At 35.8% G+C, this 23,809-nt stretch overlaps 1 protein-coding gene across 6 annotated transcripts in view; it reads right to left on the reverse strand.

Annotated features, from left to right (window-relative positions):
• The window catches only part of LOC111064256 (protein ECT2), a 57,075-nt gene that overhangs the window by 4,706 nt on the left and 28,560 nt on the right, over positions 1-23,809 (reverse strand). For 3 of the 6 annotated variants that reach the window (XM_039439911.1, XM_039439912.1, XM_039439914.1), the window contains 10 exons: positions 19,368-19,502; positions 17,561-17,807; positions 15,660-15,970; positions 14,034-14,241; positions 12,139-12,419; positions 10,385-10,541; positions 10,106-10,260; positions 7,547-7,632; positions 6,271-6,442; positions 846-1,001 (listed from right to left, as the gene is read on the reverse strand). In XM_039439911.1, the coding sequence (XP_039295845.1) occupies positions 873-1,001; positions 6,271-6,442; positions 7,547-7,632; positions 10,106-10,260; positions 10,385-10,541; positions 12,139-12,419; positions 14,034-14,241; positions 15,660-15,970; positions 17,561-17,807; positions 19,368-19,502 (1,881 nt within the window). In that variant the 3' untranslated portion in view covers positions 846-872. Of the gene's footprint in view, positions 1-845; positions 1,002-3,849; positions 3,937-6,270; positions 6,443-7,546; positions 7,633-8,283; positions 8,370-10,105; positions 10,261-10,384; positions 10,542-12,138; positions 12,420-14,033; positions 14,242-15,659; positions 15,971-17,560; positions 17,808-19,367; positions 19,503-23,809 lie in introns of all 6 variants that reach the window. The other 3 variants (XM_039439913.1, XM_039439915.1, XR_005572785.1) reach the window with 2 other exon arrangements.

Consider the following 23,809-nt stretch of genomic DNA (forward strand, 5'->3'; position numbering starts at 1 on the left):
ACACTGGCGCTGGTCGACATTGGCCTTCATTGGGCCAACATATGGATGCCGTATAACGTAAGTTACAGCTCAACAAAATCAGGTCAGCATCAGTTGGAGCATTTATTAAACAAGAGTAGCGAGTTCCTACTTTCAAATTGAGGCTCGAGTCTTACATTTTGAGGTATGTTCGACAGTAACTTTCGATCGCATTCATAAATGAACTTCAGATTTACAACAAAACATATTCTTTGACAAGATCTTTACAAATAAAAGTAGTTGGACAACGAAATACAGAGTCTGTATAATAACAGTCCTCGACTGTTTGGCCAACTGCGCGGTGACGAGCAGGCAGGTGTGCGACGGAGCATTGTCGTGATGGAGGATCCACGATAATAAAGGATAACGAGTTTGTGCTACCCGGCCAAACTACAGAGAGGTGCTCCGTCGACTAACCACTTGGGTTCATCGAGCCCGTCCGGGGATTGCCGATTCGAGGATCCTCCATCACGACAATGCTCTAGACAGCTGTCACTAGCCAGTGCTACGACGAGCGCTCTAGGCAGCATAGAGGTTGCAGACTTCCAGGGATTGAAAAATCCGGTATCAGCGTGTTATAGACTCCAATGGGAACTACTTTCAAGATTTCTAAAGAGAAATTGTACATATTTTGCCAATAGAAAATTTCCTGAGGTCAGTCCGGTTACTTATTACACAGACCCTGTAGACTCCCATCTTCGTCCTTTTTAAAGATAAAACTAAGGTTTGCACGGACTTTAGTCCGGAGAGTGGGTTATGTTTTTTTAATGAAACTGATGATGGAATACGAGTTTGGAGCTGATTGAGCTTTAGGTGTAGTGACTTACAAGGATGGCAGGCGTGGTGAGCTGACGTCATAAGCGACGCAGTGATGCGACACTGAGAGTGGCCGACTGCTTGGCTCGACGCTGCGGCTGCACTGACATGGGCACCGGGTACTGGGGAGGGGGAAGGCCTGATCCCTGCTGTTGGCTTCCCAGCTCCTGAAACAAACAAATTTAAACAATCATCATTATTGCATTTTGAAATTAGGAATCTACACCTTTTTAATCATTTGTATTTGAGAAAATGCCATATATAAATGAGACTCGTCAGTTGTATTTGAGGAGTTATCACATGTAGTTAAGAATAGACTATTCAATCGGAGAAAGTATTATTTCAATTTTAGATAATGTAATTTGTAAAGCCCCGCACACAAATATCGATTTTTGATCGTACGATATTTTGCCGTCCTTATGAATTCTATCAGATTAAAAGGAACTTGACAAACATCCACTGTTTGAAATCATCTGTTTAATCTAATAGAATTTATAAGGACGGCAAAATACCGTACGAACTAGAATCGATGTGTGTGTGGGGCTTAATTGAGAAGATGTCAGTTTTAAATTCATAAATGACATTTTCTCAAATACAAATAATGACAATTCTCAATCACATGTGATTACTTCACAGATAAAATTGACTCTTCTCTGTTACATCTCATGCTCTCTCAATTGCATATTAGTATTCTCAAATAACTGATATATTCTCAAATATTTACATTGATACTTTCTCAATAATGCAAAGTGCGTCAGAGAAACTTACTTATTTGAAAGGTCAATAAAAACAAAAGTACTTTAGATATTGTTTCAATTTTTGTATATGAGAATACAATATCTCATTTTTTTCCATGCAGTCTTGAAAATTACATCAGACCAATGGCGAGCCCCATTGCGCATACACTGATAAAGTCGATTTTAAAGTTTCGTTGCAGTATATCAGTATATCAATGTTGTTCTTGAGGTGTGCTATGGTCTGTGGTCGATCGACATGAACCAGGGATTTCAAATACCCCATACAAAAATCGCATTGAGGAAACGCATGTGGAAATGAGCCTTATCAAATGACCGCGTCTTCAGGCAGGTTTTCAATCAGCATATCACATGCATTTTTTCGGGCAACAAAATCGCGTTCAGTCAATTCTTGAACAACAGCCAATTTATAGGGATGAAGTTGAAAGTCGTCGAACAATGGAGTCAGAAACTGCAATAGCAGCTGCGTGTTTGCGAGCCGAACGCCGGGGAGAACGCACAACTGACTGCCTCACTCTTTCGATATTTTCTGGAGTTCTGATGGTTCGTTGAAGCCCATTTCTGGGTTTAGGGACACATCCACCTCCTGAAATGAGTTAACCCACGACAGAATCGAAATATGGCCAGGAACGAGTCTGTGGGGAGGAATTTCAAATCGAGCGCGGAAGGTGATCGACCATTAATAATAATAATAATAATTTCTCTGATTGCCAATGAATTGCAACCAGAGGAGTTTATTGACAAAACATAAACATAATTATTATATTAAACATACAAACGTTGCTAATACTCAACTTAGTTCTAATTATGATACCCCACTATAATAATTTATGTGTCGGGGTGATCATAATATTCTTTTCTAAACATGTATAAAAAATGTAATTAGTAATTTTAGTTATAAAGGTTTGTTAGTTATTAGAAAAGAAGCTCTCAACAGCGAAGGCCCGCTGCTCTCTAGACCGGAGCCTGATGGCTATTTACTTAAGGGAGGATAAATTTGAAGACTTCTCTCTCCAGATGCGCCCCCTCCTGCCCCTCTACACGACCAATTCAACGCACGGGAATTTTCTCAAATAAGTAAGTTTCTCTGACGCATCTTGTATGATTGAAAAAGATGTAGTAAGAATAAACAAGTATTCAAAACTGCACTTGATGTATACAGAAACAGTTAGATACAGAAATAATATGCGTAACATCAGCCGATAAAAATATATAATTCAATGATTCAATCATGAATTTTCATAACTGAGATTTAATATTTTGTTAATTGATATTTATACATTGTTAAAACGATCTGTCAACATTGCGAAGCTAGAAAAGAATAGCGCTATCTGCTTTGTCGAATGATAGTTAAGGATAGCAGCACTAATTTAAATCAAATACTGCCATTATAACGTGGACCTAATTATAGTCAGCTATCTACAGCAAGGCTATTTTTCAGTATTTCGTTTTTCAGCAAGCTCTTACAGAGAATAATACCATAGAGAAACTATAGCGTAAGTAGATATCCCATGGTTAAGGGCGTTAATGTCGCAACTTTTACTTGTATCTCAAGCCGATTACTGTCGATTTTTACTGTTTTGACCGGGTAAGAGTGTATGGACGGCACAATATGAGAGACTACCAGCGTCATAAAGCTTCACGGAAAAGAACTACGTGGACTATAGGCTTGAGATAACAGTAAAAGTTGCGACATAAACGCCCTATACCATGGTATATCTACTTATGCTATTGTTTCTCTATGATAATACAAACTACATAGAAAACAATATCTACTTTGAAGAACAAGCAAGCAAACATAACTTACACAGAGACAAACTTTAGCAAGATGATAAATATGTTTCTACCAGAGTATAGAAGAATCCTAAAAACTTCTGATTTATTCCACAAAAAAATGCTACAAAGTTCTATCTTATTTCTATAAAAATGCTCTGTAAAAATATTATAAATGGAGTTCTGCTCAAATCAAATAAATAATACTAAAAATATCTGCTTGAAAATGCTAGATAGTCTTTTGCTGGAAATTAGCATCCAAGAACCAAGTGGTCTTATAAGTGCCTTATTCTACAAAAAAAATGCTACAAAGATCTATCTTATTTCTATAAAAATGCTCTGTAAAAATATTATAAATGAAGTTCTGCTCGAATCAAATAAAAAATACTAAACATATCTGCTTGAAAATGCTAGATAGTCTTTTGCTGAAATTTAGCATCCAGGTCCAATGGAAGTTGACTTTAGTTATTTGGTTTCAATGTCTCACCTGAGGCCGATCAGCCGCTTCCTGTTCTAGTCACGTGTCCATTTCGACATCGACTTCTGCCAACGGCCCAGTTGCTTTGTTCTGGGCCTGGCCCCACATTGTTACAGAAAAACTCAGTTATATTTTTCCATATATTACTCGTTGAAAATTACTCGATATATTAGAAAAAACTCTTCAAACAAATTCAAAATATAAAATTAAAAAAAACCTTCATAAATATAATTTTGTCTTCTATTTTGAAGAGGACAAAATGTGGAAAATACAAGTAGAGAAATACATAATTCAGAGGAGTTCTTCTTGAGTTGTCAGTCATAAAGAATCTCTGAGAACAGAATTAAGTTGAGACTTTTGTTTATTCATGTAACGAAGTGAATAATTAAATCTATATGGTAAAAGTATTGAAACTACAAGTTATACTGAGTTAGCATTAAAAGAAAATTAGCTCAAGGTTAACCTAATTTCTTCTCTAACGATCATTCTATTTAATGATAAGTGATATTTGTTAAAATGAAGAATTAAGCATTACAGTATTAAAAACTACTGAGTATGAAATGATACAACCAGAAAACTAGAATACATAGAATGAAACCAAGAAAACTGTTATATTAGGTTTAGTGGCACTCATTCTACAACTATTGATTTAAGATTGTTTCAATTGAGAAAAGTATTCGATTGATTTAGAAATCTAAAATTTTGATAATATCTGCACACTTAAATTATACTCGATTACTCCAAAAACATATATTAGCTACCGATGTTAACAAAATACTTCAATCTCAAAACAAATAGTCTCAAACAAAACTAAATTTTACAGGAGAGCAAAACCTAAATGGAGGACCAATTGGGCCAATTTAAATATTTTATTAAATAAAAAAGGTCTAAAATGTGAAGTGACAAGATGGAAAGATTGATACACAAAACTACATAAGAGAACAAAAATTGTTGGACATTTTCAATGATACCAAAGCCCAATTTTGGCCAATAATGTAACACGGAGAACACTCACATTATTCTATAGAATTATTTTGATGATCATGGAATATGTTTACGATTGCAAATAGTGGAGTGACGGTTATAAGTGTGACGATAAATCGCTTACTGTGCATAATTGCACCACATTTAGAGTAACCACATAGTGAGGAGGAATTCAATTCCATCTCACATAAGAGAGATTGAGGGCTTGAAGGAGTTAAAAATAAACACTCAGGGAATTCCTTATTGTATTGTGTCCTAGATAGATTAGCAGACTTCCTTGTTGGTTCATGTTTGATTAATGTATGTTATGTGAAATCTAGAGGATTCCAGAGGGCGGAAGAAAAAAGATATCTTCTGAATTTTCTCAAGGCCAGACGACATTCTTGGATTGGACACATAATAAGACACGACGCATTCACGTCAAGTATTCTGGAAGGTACAGTTGATGGACAAAGGGGTCGTGGGAGACCCCGGCTACAGTACTTAAGACAAATGACGAAGGATGTGGGTGCTATGAGCTATGAACAATGGAAGAGAGTAGCAATGGACAGATTTAGATGGAAGGCTGCCAACCAATCAAACGATTGAGCTGTAAGAAGAAGATGTGAAATCTGTTGTGCTCTCTTGACTGTTGTGTTGAAAGATAAGGGATAGTAGTAATATATTAGATTGCACTTTGACGTGTCATATACTGCGGGAGCTTTGATGCCTTAATACAGTTTCATATGACGAACAAGTAAAGTAAAGAGTTAGAGGTCCGTATGTAAAACAGATACATGTTGTAACAAACATGATACATAATGTAACACAACTTGATACAATGCAACACAAATACATGTTGTGTTATGGGCGCCCGCATAGTGGGAGATTCGAGGTAAAGGTTTACCTCGACCTACTCACCTTAACACAACATGTATTTGTGTTTGAAATTGGATTTGAAATCGACAAATTATAATTTTTCAACGTAGAGCGCTCATAAGAAGTTCAAAAACGTTAAACAAATTACATGAATCATATTGTAAATTTCTTTCTTTTTCCAACTATATCCTTAGAACTAGATTTTGACAGGTTTTATGTTATTAACGTTTTTCAAAAATAGATATATCTCAAAAACTTAGGCTAGGCGCACACAATTAGTCAAGACATGATCAGACACGTTTAGTCACATTGTTGCTAATGAAGAAATTCACACCGATTAGTCATTGCAATTAGACATGTCTTCATACGTCAACTATGTGACGTATTGTGATTGAACGTGTCTGATCATGTCTTGACTAATTGTGTGCGCCTAGTCTAAGGTCGATATGAAAATTATTACTGGCTATTTTTTGTTGCAGATGTAGAATCTATGATCTCCGGCTGTTACACCTTTCGTGGGACACTCAGTATAATAAATTATATTTGCAGGAGTTTGTATGTATAATTTTGAATGATTGATGTACTGACATTGAGGTTATTGCAGGAGGCCAACCGCATTTGAGCGAGCTGCGAGGCGGGCGTGAGGTTGCTAGAGCTGCCGAACGGTGACATCACTGACGACACTGCTCGCTTCAGTTTGCTCGGCGTCTTGTTGAAGCTGAACGCACGCCCCACCCGCATTCTCGTCCGCGAAGCAAATCTGCAAATAATTACAAATCAGTTATTATTAGTTCCACATGGAAAAGTTCACAAAATCGTCTTCCAAACATTCATCTTACAACAAATTTACGAGTACAATTTATTCTAGTTCTTGTTGCGAATCTAGGAATTTAAAATCAGTTATTAGTTTCAGATGAAAACGCTTGAAAAAGATAGTTCAAAAATGTATGGTACAGTGTATGTTTTGAATTTATTTATTCTTGTACTTGTGGTACGAATCCAAAATTCAAATTCAACAGTTAACAAGAGTATTTTAAATTCATGATTGAAAACTTCTATTTCAGTATGTAATTGAAATTTCAATCAATAACATTAGTAAGAGAAGGAAGGTTAACAGATTACTAATCTAAATTATTTTCAGTTATACCATTCATAACACCAAAACTTGAATTTCTAGTTTAGTCTTTAGTTTAGAAAGTGAAAACATAACCTTATTTTTATTTATCAAAATTTGGGAGAAAGACAGTTACCTGTTGTCCTCAACATCATTTTGGTAGAGAGTTAGTGGGGAGGATATTTTTAATATTCTTTCCGAAGAATGGACATTGATATGTCCAAATCTCCGCCAATTTATGTAGATGCATAACAATTTAATTATTATCTATAGTTATTATATTACAAATTGCTTTTTCATATCATATACAGTTCAATAATTATTTTCTTAATCTACATTATGTAAATTCATCTATATTTTGCTGTATTGTAAGCTATTGTATATAAGTTTATAAGCCAGTATATATTGTAATCTACATAAATAAAGTACTCAATCAATCAATCATATTATTGTGTGATATGACGATTTGTGATTGCCAATAAATGAATAACAGAAATTTATGTATGTATTTGAAGATTCAATTAGAAATATTATAAAACACTAAACACTTTTATTTAAATATGTAATTGGAATGTTAAATAAAAAAATACAACTAAAATGTATCACCATCTTCACAAAACAAATAACTTTATTAATTTATTCAAATGCAAATTAAATCCAGGTAAAAGATATTTTTGAAATTTTATGGAATTTGTAATTTTTTATGAAATTACGATACACCCAAGGATGTCAATTTTAGAAGTAACTTACTTGAAAGCTTTTCCTAACGTTCCGAGGCCAACTTCACTCGTGTCAATGTCCAACTGTTCTGGATCTAACGAAGCCAGAAAGTTTTCCTAAAAAAGACAAAACCATCTTCCAAAATCACTCTAAAAAGCCTATAGTAAATTCACTGAAAGCACGCCCTAAAAATTTCAAATCAATTATCAGTTCCACATGAAAATCTAACAAAAGTGTTTGTTCCAACGTTTTTTTTTTATAGAAAGTGAATAGTAAATAGAAATAGTAATAGAAATAGAAATTTCATAATTTATTGAGATTCTTATTTTACTTCACGGATAATCTGTAAATCTTAATCTAATTTCATTTACAATAATAGTAACGGGAGTAATACTTAGTAATAACAGGCAACAATTGAAAAATATCCTTTTTTCTGTAAGTGAAGTCCACATAAGTTCTAGGCGTGTGCGTGAGTATTAGGAAATATGAAGATGATATATGAATGGACTAGTCTTAATAGTTTATTGGACTATGGGCCTAATATATTTTACAGTATAACATTTTTGGGCTATCGTGCCTTTTGTTTTCAAAGTTGTACTGTTTTTTTCGAAATAAATAAACTACGGTAGGCTACAGATAGAAATATAGAGAGCTATAGATATTTGAAAAAAACACTCAATTGATAATTGAGAAATTCCGAAATATAATTTATTATTCAACAGCTTAGGAACAATAAGTTCCTAAACACCGTGAAACGATTTACTTACTTGAAAGCTTTTCCTAACGTTCCGAGGCCAACTTCACTCGTGTCAATGTCCAACTGTTCTGGATCTAACGATGCCAGAAAGTTTTCCTAAAAACACAACCAACAATAATATAAGAATGATTTTAAAATAATATGTTTGAGAATACTATCAACTCTAAATAGACAACCAATGGAGAATATTATAATCATAATATAACTAGTAGTTCTGTGAACAGTAGACTTCACGCAGTATTCTCATCCACAAGTACCTGATTGAAACTATAGACCTTATGGAAATACAGCAATAGACGAGCTTCTCCACACATCTGTGTAATCACTTGTCAGCTGATTTATGATGAATAATTATTCTATAGTCTGATTTTTACTCTAATATTGGCGTATGAAGGAGGCTCCTTTTTCCTTTTATATTATCCTTGAAATGCAAAATTTCCAAAAACCTTGTATATACGTCGACGCGCAATTAAAAAAGGAACATACCTGTCAAATTTCATGAAAATTCATTACCGCGTTTCGCCGTAAATGCGCAACAAATAAACATTAAGAGAAATGCCAAACCGTCGACTTGAATCTTAGACCTCACTTCGCTCAGTCAATAATTATTTAAAAATATTGTTAGGTAAAAGATTATCAAATGAGGAATGGCACACAGGGATCGGTTGGTCTTTCCGAGTTTTAGCGGTCTTAAAAGCCTCCTAAGATGAATCTGACTGCTTGCCGGTTTTAGGAAAACAAATCCCAAGTTAAATGTGTTACCTGCGCTATACAATGGCTCCAAGCCATTGAGAAAAAAAATCAATATTAGAAAATCAAGCAAAACAAGGCGTTTTTCAGTCAGCACGATAGGACAGGAAGCTATCTGATTGGCTGATAGAGTTGGCGTATCAAGTGAGCGTTTTATCAAAACCAATCAGAGAGCTTTCTGTCCCGACTGAAAAAACGCCTCGTGTGCCTTGTACCTAAACCAGTCGACCACTCATAGTTGACCGAGCGAAGTGAGGTGTAAGATTCAAGTCGACGGTTTGACAATCCTCTCAATGTTTAAATGTTTATATGTTGGGCATTTACGGTGAAACGCGGTAATAGATTTTCATGAAATTTGACAGGTATGTTCCTTCTTTAATTGCGCGTCGACGTATATACAAGGTTTTTGGAAATTTTGCATTCAAGGATAATACAAGGAAAAAGGAGCCTCCTTCATACGCCAATATTAGAGTAAAAATCAGACTATAGAATTATTCAGCATAAATCAGCTGACAAGTGATTAATCTGTGTGTGGAGAACCTCGTCTATTGCTGTATTTCCATAAGGTCTATAGTTTCAATCAGGTACTTGTGGATGAGAATACTGAGTGAGGTCTACTGTTCACAGAACTACTAGTAGTAATAAAAAACATTGAAATACAAAAAATAAGACCGGGATGCACAAACGACTGTTGAATTTCCACAGTCACCGTTGAAATTCAACCGACTTTAGGTCAACCGGGCCTAGGATTACTTTCCATTAATTTTCTATGGTGAGGTCCATATTATAATGGTTTCCTATCCATAAATATATACTGTTATACCTGTTATAATAATATCATTTAACGTGTACCTCACTATAGGTTGTGTGATCTGAAAATAAGTATTCAATATCGAATATTCATAATGTTGAAATTAAAGAAGACGGTTTTCCGATCTACAAATGAGTAAGAATTAATAAGTCACTGAATCGATGAATTGATGAATAACCGTTATTTATTGTTGTTGATATATTTGTATTGATATTGGTATTAATATTTGTTGAAATTGAGACCAATTTGAATAGTTGAAAAGATAACTCACGGCATCAGCGCGACACACGGTGTTGGCCATCTGTCGACAGAGCTGCTTGAGGAAGACCATCTTGTCAGTTTCCTCACTGGTGATCACAAACGAGTAGATCTTCTCCTTCAGGTCCTGGTTCGCTTTGCACATCAGCGCAAACATCTTGTGACACTCTGCAATGCAAATAATGATTAATGATTTGAAGTAAAAATTATAGTTGCTTGAAGAAGAAGTATAATACCAAGGATTATCTCTTATTTTACGCTTACTATTTGATGAATAACAACTATATCTTACCTTCAGTTTCTTTGACGTCGAAAACTCGTTTGATTGTGGAGAGAGGCATGAGTCTGATGTGTTTGTAGGATTTACAGCCTGCCAGTTTGGCAGTACCACCGGCTGTGTTAGGACTTTTCAGTGAATTCGAGAAAGCTTTCGAACGCTTTTTACAAATCTGCAAAAAAATATAATTGATCATTAATAGTTAGACAGCAAGAAACCTTCAAAATTTCACAGGAAATGAATGGATAAATCGAAGGCATACCAAGAAAATAATATTTCTTCTGGAATATAATTTGTCAAAAATAGATTGCATGGCCGAATATACTCATGATCTGGACCATCGTACGCTTTTCATCAGCTGATGATAATTTGAAAGAGCTTAGCAACTTCCTACTTTTGATCTATAAGAGCCAATGGTATTCTTTTTCTGCCCGACAAGGAAGTCATAATACAGAAAATTGTACAAATGGACAATATTAGCGTCAACTAGAATATTGGACATTGGAAGCTGCAAGGAATCTCATCAATAGACGGAACAAGGACAAGGGATACTCCTCTCTCCTGTGAGAAGGGATTCAGCAGCTAGTTTAGTAGCCGCTAAATGTTTGTCTCTTCAGGCAGCTTAGACTCCATTTTAAGTATCTAGGTCACGTGACAGGGTAGAAGCCATTTTATTTATTTGAGATCACCTGCAGAGCCACAAATTGGCAAATGGTGGACGTGTTTTTGTGAGCTGCTTCGACGTTTATAGTTTTATAATATCAGCACTGTCACCGCGGCCACTGAGACTGTCACTCAACTCGTTGACATCGCTATAGGTTTACACTGCATACTTTTGAATGGGCTCGTTCTGGGAACACGGTGAGTGCTAAATTGTTTAATTCCAGTAGTAAATTGTTCCATGCCACGTGAGTACCTATCAAGTAGTGATTGGTGCAAACTACTTGTTCCCATGGAAAGTCACATCAAAATCTAGTGTTCAAGCTTTTAGCACGCACTATTGAAGTTAATTTCCACCAACGTGTGTCGTTAACTAGCTGCGTAAATCAACAAAGGCTGCTTTACAAACTTACCTTCAACAGAAGTGTGCATTTCTTCCACTTCATCTCTCTCAAATATTCTATAAAGAAGGAATCTTGACGGATGGTTATCAAACAACATTTTGTTGGTTATGTATTCTGTGCCTTTGCTATGGTAGAGCTATCTGCGTATGCGCAGACGGTTCATGCTATCAACCAAGGCAGTTCTTCGATTGTTGCACATTCTGAATGCACCGCGGTCCGAGTGCAGGATTTATTTACCGGTATAGCTGGGTTTTCGTTTGTGCGTAAATGCCGTCGTCGACCACGACAGGGAGAGAATATCAGATTGGTTGAATTTCAATTTGTCTACATAGCCTGAAATATTGTGTTCAACTATGTTTTAATAGGACAGGTTAAGCATAAACTTTTTTATACTTAAAAATGGCAGTATGTTGATATTAATAGAAATGTTCAATTCTTTAATAAAAACAAATTATGAAAAGTTATTTGATCAGCTGCTTTAGCACACTTGAAATTTGGACAATATGAATGTCAACAATGCTTGTCGTCGTCGACTGCGGAAATTTACGCACAAACGAAAATGTACATTAACTGGATTTTGGAACATTTACTGTCAGAATGGGACGCGGAACTTTTTAACGCTAGTCACAATTGACCACTTGGTACAATTTACCGCGTTCCTAGAACGTACATAATGATTACAAATATATTCTCCATACAACCAACCTCTAAAATATCGCTGAACAGGAAGAAGGCGAGTGAGTCGCCGCGGCCACTCAGGCTGTCACTCAACTCGTTGACGTCGCAGCGCGCAATGAAGCTGCGATGCGAGCTGACCAGGTGCGGCGGACAGTTGTCGATGTCGTTGAATATGTCGAACATGGCCAGCTGGCACTCGGTGCGTCGCTTGTCCTCGTTGATGTGCGTCATCACCTCCCTGATCATGTTCAGCGCCGACTCCAGCGCCACGTGGTCCAGGTTACCCTTCGGTGTGTGCTTCAGGATATCTACAACAAACCACACAACATACCAGTGAGTAAAATCAGTAAGTGATCAGAGGAGGAGCAAGACGAGGGAAAGGGAGAGGAAGAAGGAAGAGTAGAAGAAGGAAGAGTGGAGAAGGAGAGAAAGATGAAGAAGGAGGTGAGGAGGAGTAGAAGAAGAGTGATGAGGTGAGGAAGAGGGAGGAGGAGGAAGGAGGAGAGGTGAGGAAGAAGGAGATGAAGAGGGAGGAGAGGAAGAGGGATGAGGAGAAGGAAAAGGAAAAGAGAGGAAAGAAAAGAAGATAAGGAATAGGAGGAGAGGATTCTCTTTGCATTAAATTTGTATTTTAGTTTTTAATTATTATTAAAAAGTTTTCTAATAATGAACTTGACATCAATGTTGACTTCAACCAATGCTACAATGTTTGGTTTGAGTAGACTCACAGTAATAGATCATGGAAAAATTACAATTCTAAACAACTGGAAACTGCATTGTATGGAATTCGAAAATACTGATACAGTAATAGGCATAGAAATTTGTATCAGTTATTTAGTCTCGTGAAAATTGATAATGAAATGAACAAACAAACAAATATAATAAACTTAGGAAAATTCAATGAACTAAATTCAAGAAGAAAAGAAGTTTGGGACTAGCACCTGTTTTTACTTTCCTTGCCCTTTTACCATAGGTAAGGAAAGTATTGCTTTCCGAAAAAATTAAGGTACCCCAATTTCTAAATTTCTATACGTTTCAAGGTCTCCTGAGTCCAAAAAAGTGGTTTTTGGGTATTGGTCTGTGTGTGTGTGTGTGTGTGTGTGTGTGTGTGTGTGTGTGTGTGTGTGTGTGTGTGTATATATATATGAATGTATGTGCGTGTATGAGTGTATGTGCGTGTGTGTACACGATATCTCATCTCCCAATTAACGGAATGACTTGAAATTTTGAACTTAAGGTCCTTACACTATAAGGATCCGACACGAACAATTTCGATCAAATGTAATTCAAGATGGCGGCTAAAATGGCGAAAATGTTGTCAAAAACAGGGTTTTTCGCGATTTTCTCGAAAACGGCTCCAACGATTTTGATCAAATTCATGCCTAGAATAGTCATTGATAAGCTCTATCAACTGCCACAAGTCCTATATCTGTAAGAATTTCAGGAGCTTTGCCCTATCTATGGAAAGTTTGATTTTAGATTCTCGATTATCAGCCTTCATATACAATTTAAACAAACAAATTCAAGTGGAAAAGATTGAGCTTGAAAATCTCTGCAATTAATGTTCAGTAACATTTCCACCTAAAATTGAAAATAAGCTTAAAATCCCAGAAAATGTGATTATTCAATTGCAAAATGTTGATTCTATTGAATCATTCACTATGAAGAGATAGCAGATCTCGTGTGTCTCCAGCGTTATTCTTGTCACCAGCTGGCTCAGATCTTTGTATAGTGGGCTAGACTTGAGATGCGCGTGAACACAACCGTCAGGTGGTCAATTTGCATAACGGCAAGGAAAGTTGTGTGAGTGCGCCACACCAGATTTTTTTTCTTCTCAATATTTAATGATATTGTTATTATTTAATATTTATAATATTGAAATGATCTTGATCTAATAAATAAATGCTTGATAGTCTACTGACCGTTGAGCAAGAGCATAACACTGGCGAGCCGCTGTATGGGCCTGATAAGCAACTCCTGCAGACTCTGGCGTCCACACTCTGGCTTCATCTGACACACCTTGAGGAACGCGTGGAACCTCTGTCGCTGTGCGTCACACTTTAGCAGCATCTCTCGCGTGTTCTCAAAGAAGTTCACGAACGGTGGATAGGTTTTCAACAGATCGGGTGCCTGAAAGCACACATTCAACAAAATGAAATGAAAACACACATAGGTTATATCAAACAATTATTCTAACTGATGTAACCTGAACACAACACATTTTCAAAAATTCAAAAACCTCTGTCACTGTACGTCACACTTCAATAGCATCTCACGAGTATTTTCAAAGAAGTTCACGAACGGTGGATAGGTTTTCAACAAATTGGGTGCCTGAAAGCATACATTCAACAAACAATAATTGTTGTTGAACATCAAACTTCGTGACCTTATGATCTTTGATGCGAGAAACACGAATCTGGAAACGGATATGAAAAATTCTTTTCCTACAGATACCCTGAAAAGTGACCATTTGTGCACTGATTGCAGGCTGCAAAGAATCACTTTTCCGCACTAGTGCGCAAAGTGAGTACTTTGCGTACTCCAGATTTGCAGCATGACAACGCAAAATAGTTAGTAGGTTATATGGAGCACCAGTGCAGCAAAATCAAAATTAAGTTGGTAACAGTGAGTGGGCTGCTATAGTGAGCAGAGGTGCAACGAAGCACAACGCGCTAATTATTAAGTAGATATTATAACCAAGGACAACGACAGCACAGTGCCACCACACCACACACCACACAGCTGCCCCCCGCCATTCAAACACTACTACATTATTCAGGCAATTTTACCCATAATTACCCACTTTTCATATTCAATGGTAACTGTAGGAAAAATTTAATGTGAAATACGTGCGCAAAGTTCGTTTGCTGCACTCAAGAAACCATTCCGCCCTCGCCTACGGCTCGGGCGTAAACGTTTCTTTCGATGCAGCAAACTGTCACTTTGCGCACTAGTTGCACAAATAACTATTACCGTTCAGGAGATATGACCAGATAAGAAATTGTCCTGACCTTTCCTCACAATTATTGTAACAGAAGTAAACAAAACACACTTTAGAAAATGCATAGACTTCAAGTCAATTATGAAATAAGTACCATAGATATTGTCAATTCTAAATTTATTCATGGTACAGGAGCATGATTTCGTCACATCATCAAGCTTGGAATAAAAGCACAAAGATTTTGTAAATCCTACATTCATTTATGGTACAGAATTATGGTTTTCTCACACCATCAAGCTTAATGATATGACCTGAAACCAAGGTCCTGTACCATGAATAAACGTAAAATAATTTAATTGAATTCAATAGATGGATTCCACAATTTACTTCATTTGTATTGACAATATTGACTGGAGAAACCGTCCAAATCCAACTCAACATATAATTATTGACAATGAACAAACACATAGTGTCTTCGAAGTTCAATTTAAACTTATTCAATTCACAAACTTGAGGAAATATTGTGAATAAACATACTCTTAAACGATAGAACACTGGATAAGGAACAATTGGCTGTATGAAGGACTGACAAAAATGCGCTACTCACAAACTTGAGGAATATATTTCCGATGGAGACATCCTCCTGCCAATGGGCGGCCGCATGCCTCAGTTGGTCCAACATGCGTCGATGCGTGAGGTAGATAGGTGTCAGGTGGCCGAAGATGATCTTCAACTCGGTTGGGTTGAGCAGCTCGTCACTAGTGCCAACCATCTTCTCCAACTGCTCCTTGAACAGGGTCTCGATTGTGGACAGGATACCCACGTAGTTGGACTCTGTTTGCACCAGCTCTAGGAACACCTGGTGACGGGGACTCAGGTGTTTCAGGCGCTGCAGGTCACTGCTCAGCGATTCCGTTTCTGAAAAACGCATTTGTAGATTCAATAAGTTTCACGTAGAATACTAGTACATGTATATTAAACTATGGTGAGATTCACATTATAAAGAGTCATACGAACGAGGATATGACACGAACTCTTCAATACTCTTCTCCCAAATTTACTCCTAGTTTGAAATAAGGTTAATCTATACCATAGAGAAAAAACATCATAAGAAGATATTTATCCCAGCGTTTATGTTCCAAATTTCACTGTCAACTCAAGCTGATAGTCCTAATAGTTATTTTTCGTTAAGCTATGTGACGCTGGTAGTATCTCATACTGTGCCGTTCATACACTCTCACCCCAACAACACAGGAATAATAGACAATAGTCGGCTTGAGATAATAAAAATCGGCTTGAAATTTGGAACATGAACGACCTATACCATGGGATATCTTCTTATGCTATCTTTTCTCAACGGTGTTGGTTTCTATGGACTTTGCGGGTATCACACCTGCACTCTGAATACAATATAGCCTATAGTGAAACTAAAGGCAATATGAATCTGCGTTGTGCAAAAATGCGCACTAATAATTGACAACTCATGTCAGACTTACTACAACTATGTGAAGCCGCACTGCCAACAGCATTATACATTTTATAATAGATTGTCAAAATATGCTGGAGAAGTGCCTTTAAAAAAGTAATATTTTTTCTTCACCTCAAAAATAATTCATTTTATTCTCTTGAAGAATACCTCAATTATTGATCGCTTAACGATGCTCTCAACATGATACATTTTTTTCATATCCTTTACTGATCTCGGATTCTGATTTACTCTAGGACTTGGAGTCTAGGCTCTCAGCATCTCTCTACAGCTGTGTTCATAGTTAGAGTTCCGTCCGTATCGATGTCTAGATCTCGATGTATCCAACGGTCGACATCGAAGCAATCGTCTTCAAACATCGATGCTTTTCAAAATTTGATGATTTCAATATTTCAAATAAGTCAGTTGGTTTGTGGCTGGTGTAACACTCTTGTCTTTTTCTCAACCTACAACTCGTTTTGGCGGTTTGCTTTGGTTTACTTAACCAACGTTTTGAAATTTGGTTTATGAAACCAAATCCTTTTTCAATTTCGGAATTTTATCTTTAATTTGTTGAACTCTTAGCATAATTTCTTGCTTCTTAATAATTATACAATGGATGAGTGTAATGATCTAGTGAATTATACAGCTCTGAAAGAAGTAAGCCGTAAGCTTCAGTTTTCCTAGACTCCCCTTTTAGTTATAGGTAGCTTCGCCACTGGTAAACATTATTAATTCTTTTAAAAAAAAGCAGACACAGTTAGAAGTTCCATTTCTTTACAATATCCTCTACAGGACTCGAAAGGCTTTAAAATGTTCATTGCCCTCACAGCTTTCTTCTGCAAATGGAAATGATACAAATGACACTGATATAATACCAATGGTAAATGGAATAATAAGGTAGTCCTTGTGCTATTTTTCTTCCAAATTTAGGCGACACAGTCAAAGATAAGGTTAGTCTTTCACGTGTACAATTTTTATACAATTCTAGTCCAAAATAAACAAATTAAATTTGATGAGAAATAAACCATCAGTTGACTGACCATCAGAGAGCGGCTGCGTGGGACTGGGCGTACAACTGAGCCCGGCGTCGCTGATGGACGAGCGTCGCTTGCCCTGGGTGGCGGGGGAGGGGTGGTGCACCATACGCGACATCACCTCCTGCAGGTGACGTTTGCGCTTGCGCGTGCGTGCACCACCACCACCCACCGACACCGGGGTGGCCGCTGAAGGGGGTGCGCCCAGGCTGGTAGGGGTGCGGCGGCTCGGGCTCACTAGGCTTTCCAGGTACTAGAAACAGACACAGAAAACACAACAATGATTAAAAACAGAATGGGAATAGATTTTCAAGTACACACACAAAAACCACAATTTAGTTACAGTAAAAGGTAGTTGTAACAAAATAAGTACTGTACTACAGATTGAGAAAACCTAAAGCAGGGTTTTCGTTTGTGCGTAAATGCAGATTAAGATTCTCTGACAAAAGTCTTAGTGTAATTGGTTTGAGACTGTTTAAAAAGTTACCAAAATGTTTATATGCCCCATCAATAAATTTTAAGAGAACTCTATGCATACTTAGTGAATAGAGCTTACTATAGTGTAGATGAATTTCTGAATGATGACACTTGAATTCTGCTGTTGTATCATGAATGTATTCTTACCATTATTATATGCTTAAATTTTTAATTATAAATTGTTATTCAGTCTATTTTCATGTTTTGACTTGGCCTGTATGTTCTTTTTTGGCTCAATAAATTGAATTTGAATTTGCCGTCGTCGACCACGACAGGGAGAGAATCTCAGATTGGGTGGATTTCAATTTGTCTACATAACCTAAAAGATTATGTTCAATTATGTTTTAATGGGGCAGGTTGAGCTTATTTTTCTATACTTTTAAATGGCAATATTTTGATAATATTAAAAAAGTTTAATTCTTTAATAATAAAAACAAATAATGAAAAGTTATTTGACCAGCTTTTAGCACACTTGAAATTTGGACAATATGAATGTCAACAATGCTTGTCGTCGTCGACTGCGAGAATTCACGCACAAACGAAAATGCACTTTTATATTGCAAAATTGTGGGCCAGATTTCACAGAAAACAAAATGTCTGTGAGCTAGATGCGCACAGTATGCGCATTTTATAAGATTGTGGTTTACTCAGTATATCTTCTTCTCATTAATATTATCAATTTACAAGTTTAATAACTTCTTCTCTAATTTCTTATCAATTATGTCTTATTGGTCTAAAGGTCCAAACTTGACAGTTTAATGTGAAAACATTACAGTTATACCTCAATTTTCGCATAATTCCTCACCTATCATTGTTTCATATTAACGTAAAAATCTTCAATCTGTAGGTTATTATGATTCATAATAGTATTTTACTCTTACTCTAAATTATTTTTAATACTAGAACGTAAGTTGAATTTTGTTTCCTTTAACACATGAATAAAGGAATCTGAATAAATTATTATTTATTCCTCACTAGAACTTATAAAGTATACTACTAATTTGTATACTATACTACCATAGAGAAACAGTAGCGTAAGTAGATATCCCATGGTATAGGGCGTTTATGTCGCAACTTTTACTGTTATCTCAAGCCGATTATAGTCGATTGTCGATAATGTTTTGGTGGAGTGAGAGAGTAAGAACGGCACAATATGAGAGACTACCGCGTCACACAGCTTCACGGGAAAGAACTACATGGACTATCGGCTTGAGATAACAGTAAAAGTTGCGACATAAACGCCCTATACCATGGGATATCTATTTACGCTATTGTTTCTCTATGATACTAGTAAGTAGTACTATGCACTAGTTATAAACTATTTAGTTGTACTTACATCTTCGAAAAGGTGATCCTTCTCGTCAACACAGCCCTCATTCTGCACCGAGGCCCAAAACCACTCGGCTTTCACCACAAAAGCCGAGGCTGGCACCTGGCTAGGCGTAGAGGACACAGACGATTCGTCCACTACCTGAACACCATACAAATCACATTAGAATGCAAACTAGAAATTAATTGAACACAGAAAATACGAAGCAAAATACTGATGGAAACGAACGAGTTGTTGTAAAATCAAACAAAGTGTTTATGGAGTTTATGGATCGATTTTACCAAAAGCGTAAACTAGGTTTGAGCAGCAGTTGACTCTAGTTAGATGATTTTAATATCTGACCATACAGATCACATTAGAATGCTTACTAGAATATAATTAAGGCTGTGCAAAGGCTAAAAATAAACTTTTCACTGGTGATATTTTTCAAAGTTTTTCGATTTGTATATCATCAAGCTATCAAAATAGAAAAGTTTTCTCAGGAAAACATTTTTTTCCGATCATTACTTTTTGAGATATGAGCGCCTAAAGTTTAAATTTTTGGGACAAATATTTCAAATTCGGTAAGAGATAAGTCCATGAGATTTAGAGGATAGATTCTTCAAGGTATTGTTGATCTGGTAAAACAAAAATTTTCTAAAAATATCAATTTTTGAGAAAGTTATTAAATTTAACAAAAATAACATTTAATTGAGTTATTTTTGGTAAATCGAATAACTTTCTCGAAAATTCATATTTTTGAAAATTTTTGTTTTACTAGATCAAAAATACCAAAAAGAGTCTATCTCATGGACTATCTACCAAAAATAACTCAACTAAATGTTATTTTTGGTAAATTGAATAACTTTCTCAAAAATTCATATTTTTGGAAAATTTTTGTTTTACTAGATCAACAATACCATAAAGAGTCTATCCTCTAAATCTCATGGACTCATCTCTTACCGAATTTGAAATGTTCTGTCCCAAAAATTTAAACTTTAGGCCCTCATATCTCAAAAAGTAATGATCGGAAAAAAATGTTTTCCTGAGAAAACTTTTCAATTTTGATAGCTTGATGATATACAAATCGGAAAACTTTGAAAAATATCACCAGTAAAAAGTTTATTTTTAGCCTTTGCACAGCCTTAAATATAGAGAATATGGAGCAAAATATTGATGGAAATGAATGGGGGTAGTAAGAAGTAAAACAAATCGTTTCTGGTGTTCAAAGACTGTTACAATAAAACAAAGAGTTTATAGTCTGATTTAGTCCCAAATTCACAAAAACGAAAACTAGGTTTAAGCGGCAGTTGGTTCCAAGTCAGATGATTTTGAATTGGTTTTATAATATGATTTTTTGTTCATTTAGAATCAACTGACGCTTAAACCAAGTTTTCGTTTTGATGAATTCGGTCCAAAATAGAAAACGAAAACTAGAGTTAAACGGCACTTGGGTGTAATCAGATGATTTGAAATTAGTTCTACAAAATGAATATTAATGTTGGTTTAGAAAAAACTGTCGCTTAAACGAAATTTTCGTTTTTCTGAAAACGGACTTCAAGGCCCGCCACAAAGTAGACCCACGCTAATCCACGAAAAGCAACCCACGCCGTGGGATGTTTTGTAAACCATTGCTAGGCTTCTCTAGACATCTGTGTAAATAAAACATGAATGAATATTCCAATTGCCAGCTGATAGATTTAGAATAATTCTATAGCAATGGTTTACAAAACATCCCACGGCGTGGGTTGCTTTTCGTGGATTAGCGTGGGTCTACTTTGCGGCGGGCCTTATACTATGAAAAAATCTCATTTTTAGATCAAGATTTTTCATCAAGATACTTGACCAGTTACACGAATTTATTTGAAACAAAGTTATAATTGAAAACTTCATACATCTTTTTAATAAAACTACTAGACGGAATCTTGAATTCTCTAGAAATATAGCAAGAAATGAAGTATAAACATTTCTCTTCAAGAATAACTTGTGAGTACTAAATATAATTGAATAAATGGGAGAGAAAAACGTACATAAGTAACCATTTATTAATAAAATAACTTGATGGATTTGAAAATATTTGACAACAATTTGGAACCAAAGAGATAAATAAAACATATGGATTATTGCTTCTTTCAGGTAATTTGAAATCAACTTGTAATATATTGCCAATAAATTTATTAAGGCTCAACTCACACTTACGCGACTCAGGTCGAGAAGAGACTCGACTCTAGTCGAAAGCATGTGTTTCCAAATGATGACACTCAGACCAGTCGATTCTAGTCTCCGCGACGTCACCATTTGAAAACACATATGCTCTCGACTAGAGTCGAGTCTCTTCTCGACCTGAGTCACATAAGTGTGAGTTGAGCCTTATACTGAATTTTTATAATTCAATTGTCATTGATTTTTTTCTGGAAGCAACGGAGTTTTTGAAAGAAATAACAATTTTCATCCCAATGCATACTAAATGAATGATAGATAACTAAAGAATAATTGAATTAATGCAGTGAGTAACTCAGTGATTTGGAGACTTCAATCGAAATACCTGTTTACTTACAATAATAATCAGAGTAATAATATCAATTCTAATATTATCAATTGTATTATTGGGTATCTGAGAAAATAGTTCTTGAAGCACAACACATAATTCTAAACAACATAACTTTTTCATTAATTTCACCTATAACTAATTTGGGAAGTTCATGATAATGATGAAGAAAACAAAATGAATGATTCTAGTGAAATGGATGAATGAGTAATAGCGATGAATGAAAAAAAAACTGCACTCAAAAAATACAAACAACACAACGGGTGCAAGGACAAAACAAAATATTATAAAACAACATATAAAAGCAACACACACTGGAAATCAACACAAAAATACAAACGTGAGGAAGGAACATCACAATTAATGAAGACAAATCAGAGAGAAATATTTCAACATTTAAGTACCAACTACAATAAATACCGAATAATCAATCAATTAGCCCGGTTTCTAGGAGACTTATTAAATCTAATGAACCATTAAATCTATAGGTTCAATAGATTTAATAAACGTCCTAGAAGCCGGGCCTTAACAAAGCAAATAGAAATTATTGCGGATACATTATACTTCCTCTTACGCCAAGAGTTTCTCAGAAAATCCGTTTTAAAAAAGGCTATTACAGGTTATTACTGAGTCAATGGAAATCGAAAATATTGGGGTTACAAGCATCATACTATTACAGTCTATCCTGATATTTACAGTTGATTAGAAAAGGATGTATTTACAAGGAGTTTTAAGGACTTACTTCGAGGCAGGTACATAATTTACAATGTTATTGTAATGGCATTGGAAGTAAAAATAAATCCGTATGGCTTTTGTTGGTGGGGAGTCCCTTGCGGGAAGGTCCCACCGCCTGAATATATAATTTAAGCCGTCAATGGGCCTTACGACTGACATATTTCAGCCGGGACCGACAGTTTAACGTGCCCATCCGTTAACACGGGAGTGATCTGGTTAAAAAACTTTTGGTAATTCGAGGGTTTGAGCACAGGATCTCTATGCTGCCACGCAAGCACTCTATCCACTAGACCATGGATCACTCCAGGCATTAGAAGTAAGTAGGTGTTTTCAGTTATTAATAAGCTATGCAAAGCTCTAGATCCAAAAAAAGAGTAAATAACAAACCATATTATAACATGACAGCTATTTTGTCCAGTAAGTTTCTAACACTCATGCATTAATAGTGAATGAGCCATGCAAGAGATGCATTTATCAGGCCAAGGTCCGGTTTCTAAGACAGTAATTACATCTAATGAACCATTAAATATATAGGTTCAATGGCCCATTAGAGTTGATGAGTGTCCCAAAAAACCGGCTCCAAGTATCTACATTAACTTGCATTTAAGACTACCCAAAGATCTTAGAGATATAGAGCCACAATTCCTATGCCTTCCCAATGATAGCTCTTACTTGAAATTGAAATCCGTCATTGGGGTATTTTAGCACGAGATATTATATCTATATATTTGTAATATTATAGATTACAAAGGTATGTAATAATCTTATAGGTTGCCCCCTCAATGGCCGATTCATTTTTTATTTATTCATTTATTGTATGAAACAGTATAATCATAATACAATCATGACATTGGAGGAAAAACTAGGCTAAGCCTGTACTATTTCTCTCCAAAAATTTTGATAACATTTCAATGTTGTCCAAAAGTTAAGGTTATGTAATCAATTATAAATTAGATTTCAATTTCAAGTACGACACTAGCGCTGCATGTGAGTCTATGCATCTTTAAGGTCTTTGAGACTACCATACAAGACGTTGTTCGACTACAATACAATGTTGATGTTATTTGACTACAGTTCAGTAGTATCCACCCCATATTCACCCAGGACATATTTACAAAGTTACAGAAAAATAATGGGCAATAAAAGGACAATGATTTGAGTCCATCATGCAAGTTTCAAGTGCATT

The sequence above is a fragment of the Nilaparvata lugens genome, chromosome 13, assembly GCF_014356525.2.
Source record: "Nilaparvata lugens isolate BPH chromosome 13, ASM1435652v1, whole genome shotgun sequence".
Classification (NCBI taxonomy): domain Eukaryota; kingdom Metazoa; phylum Arthropoda; class Insecta; order Hemiptera; family Delphacidae; genus Nilaparvata; species Nilaparvata lugens.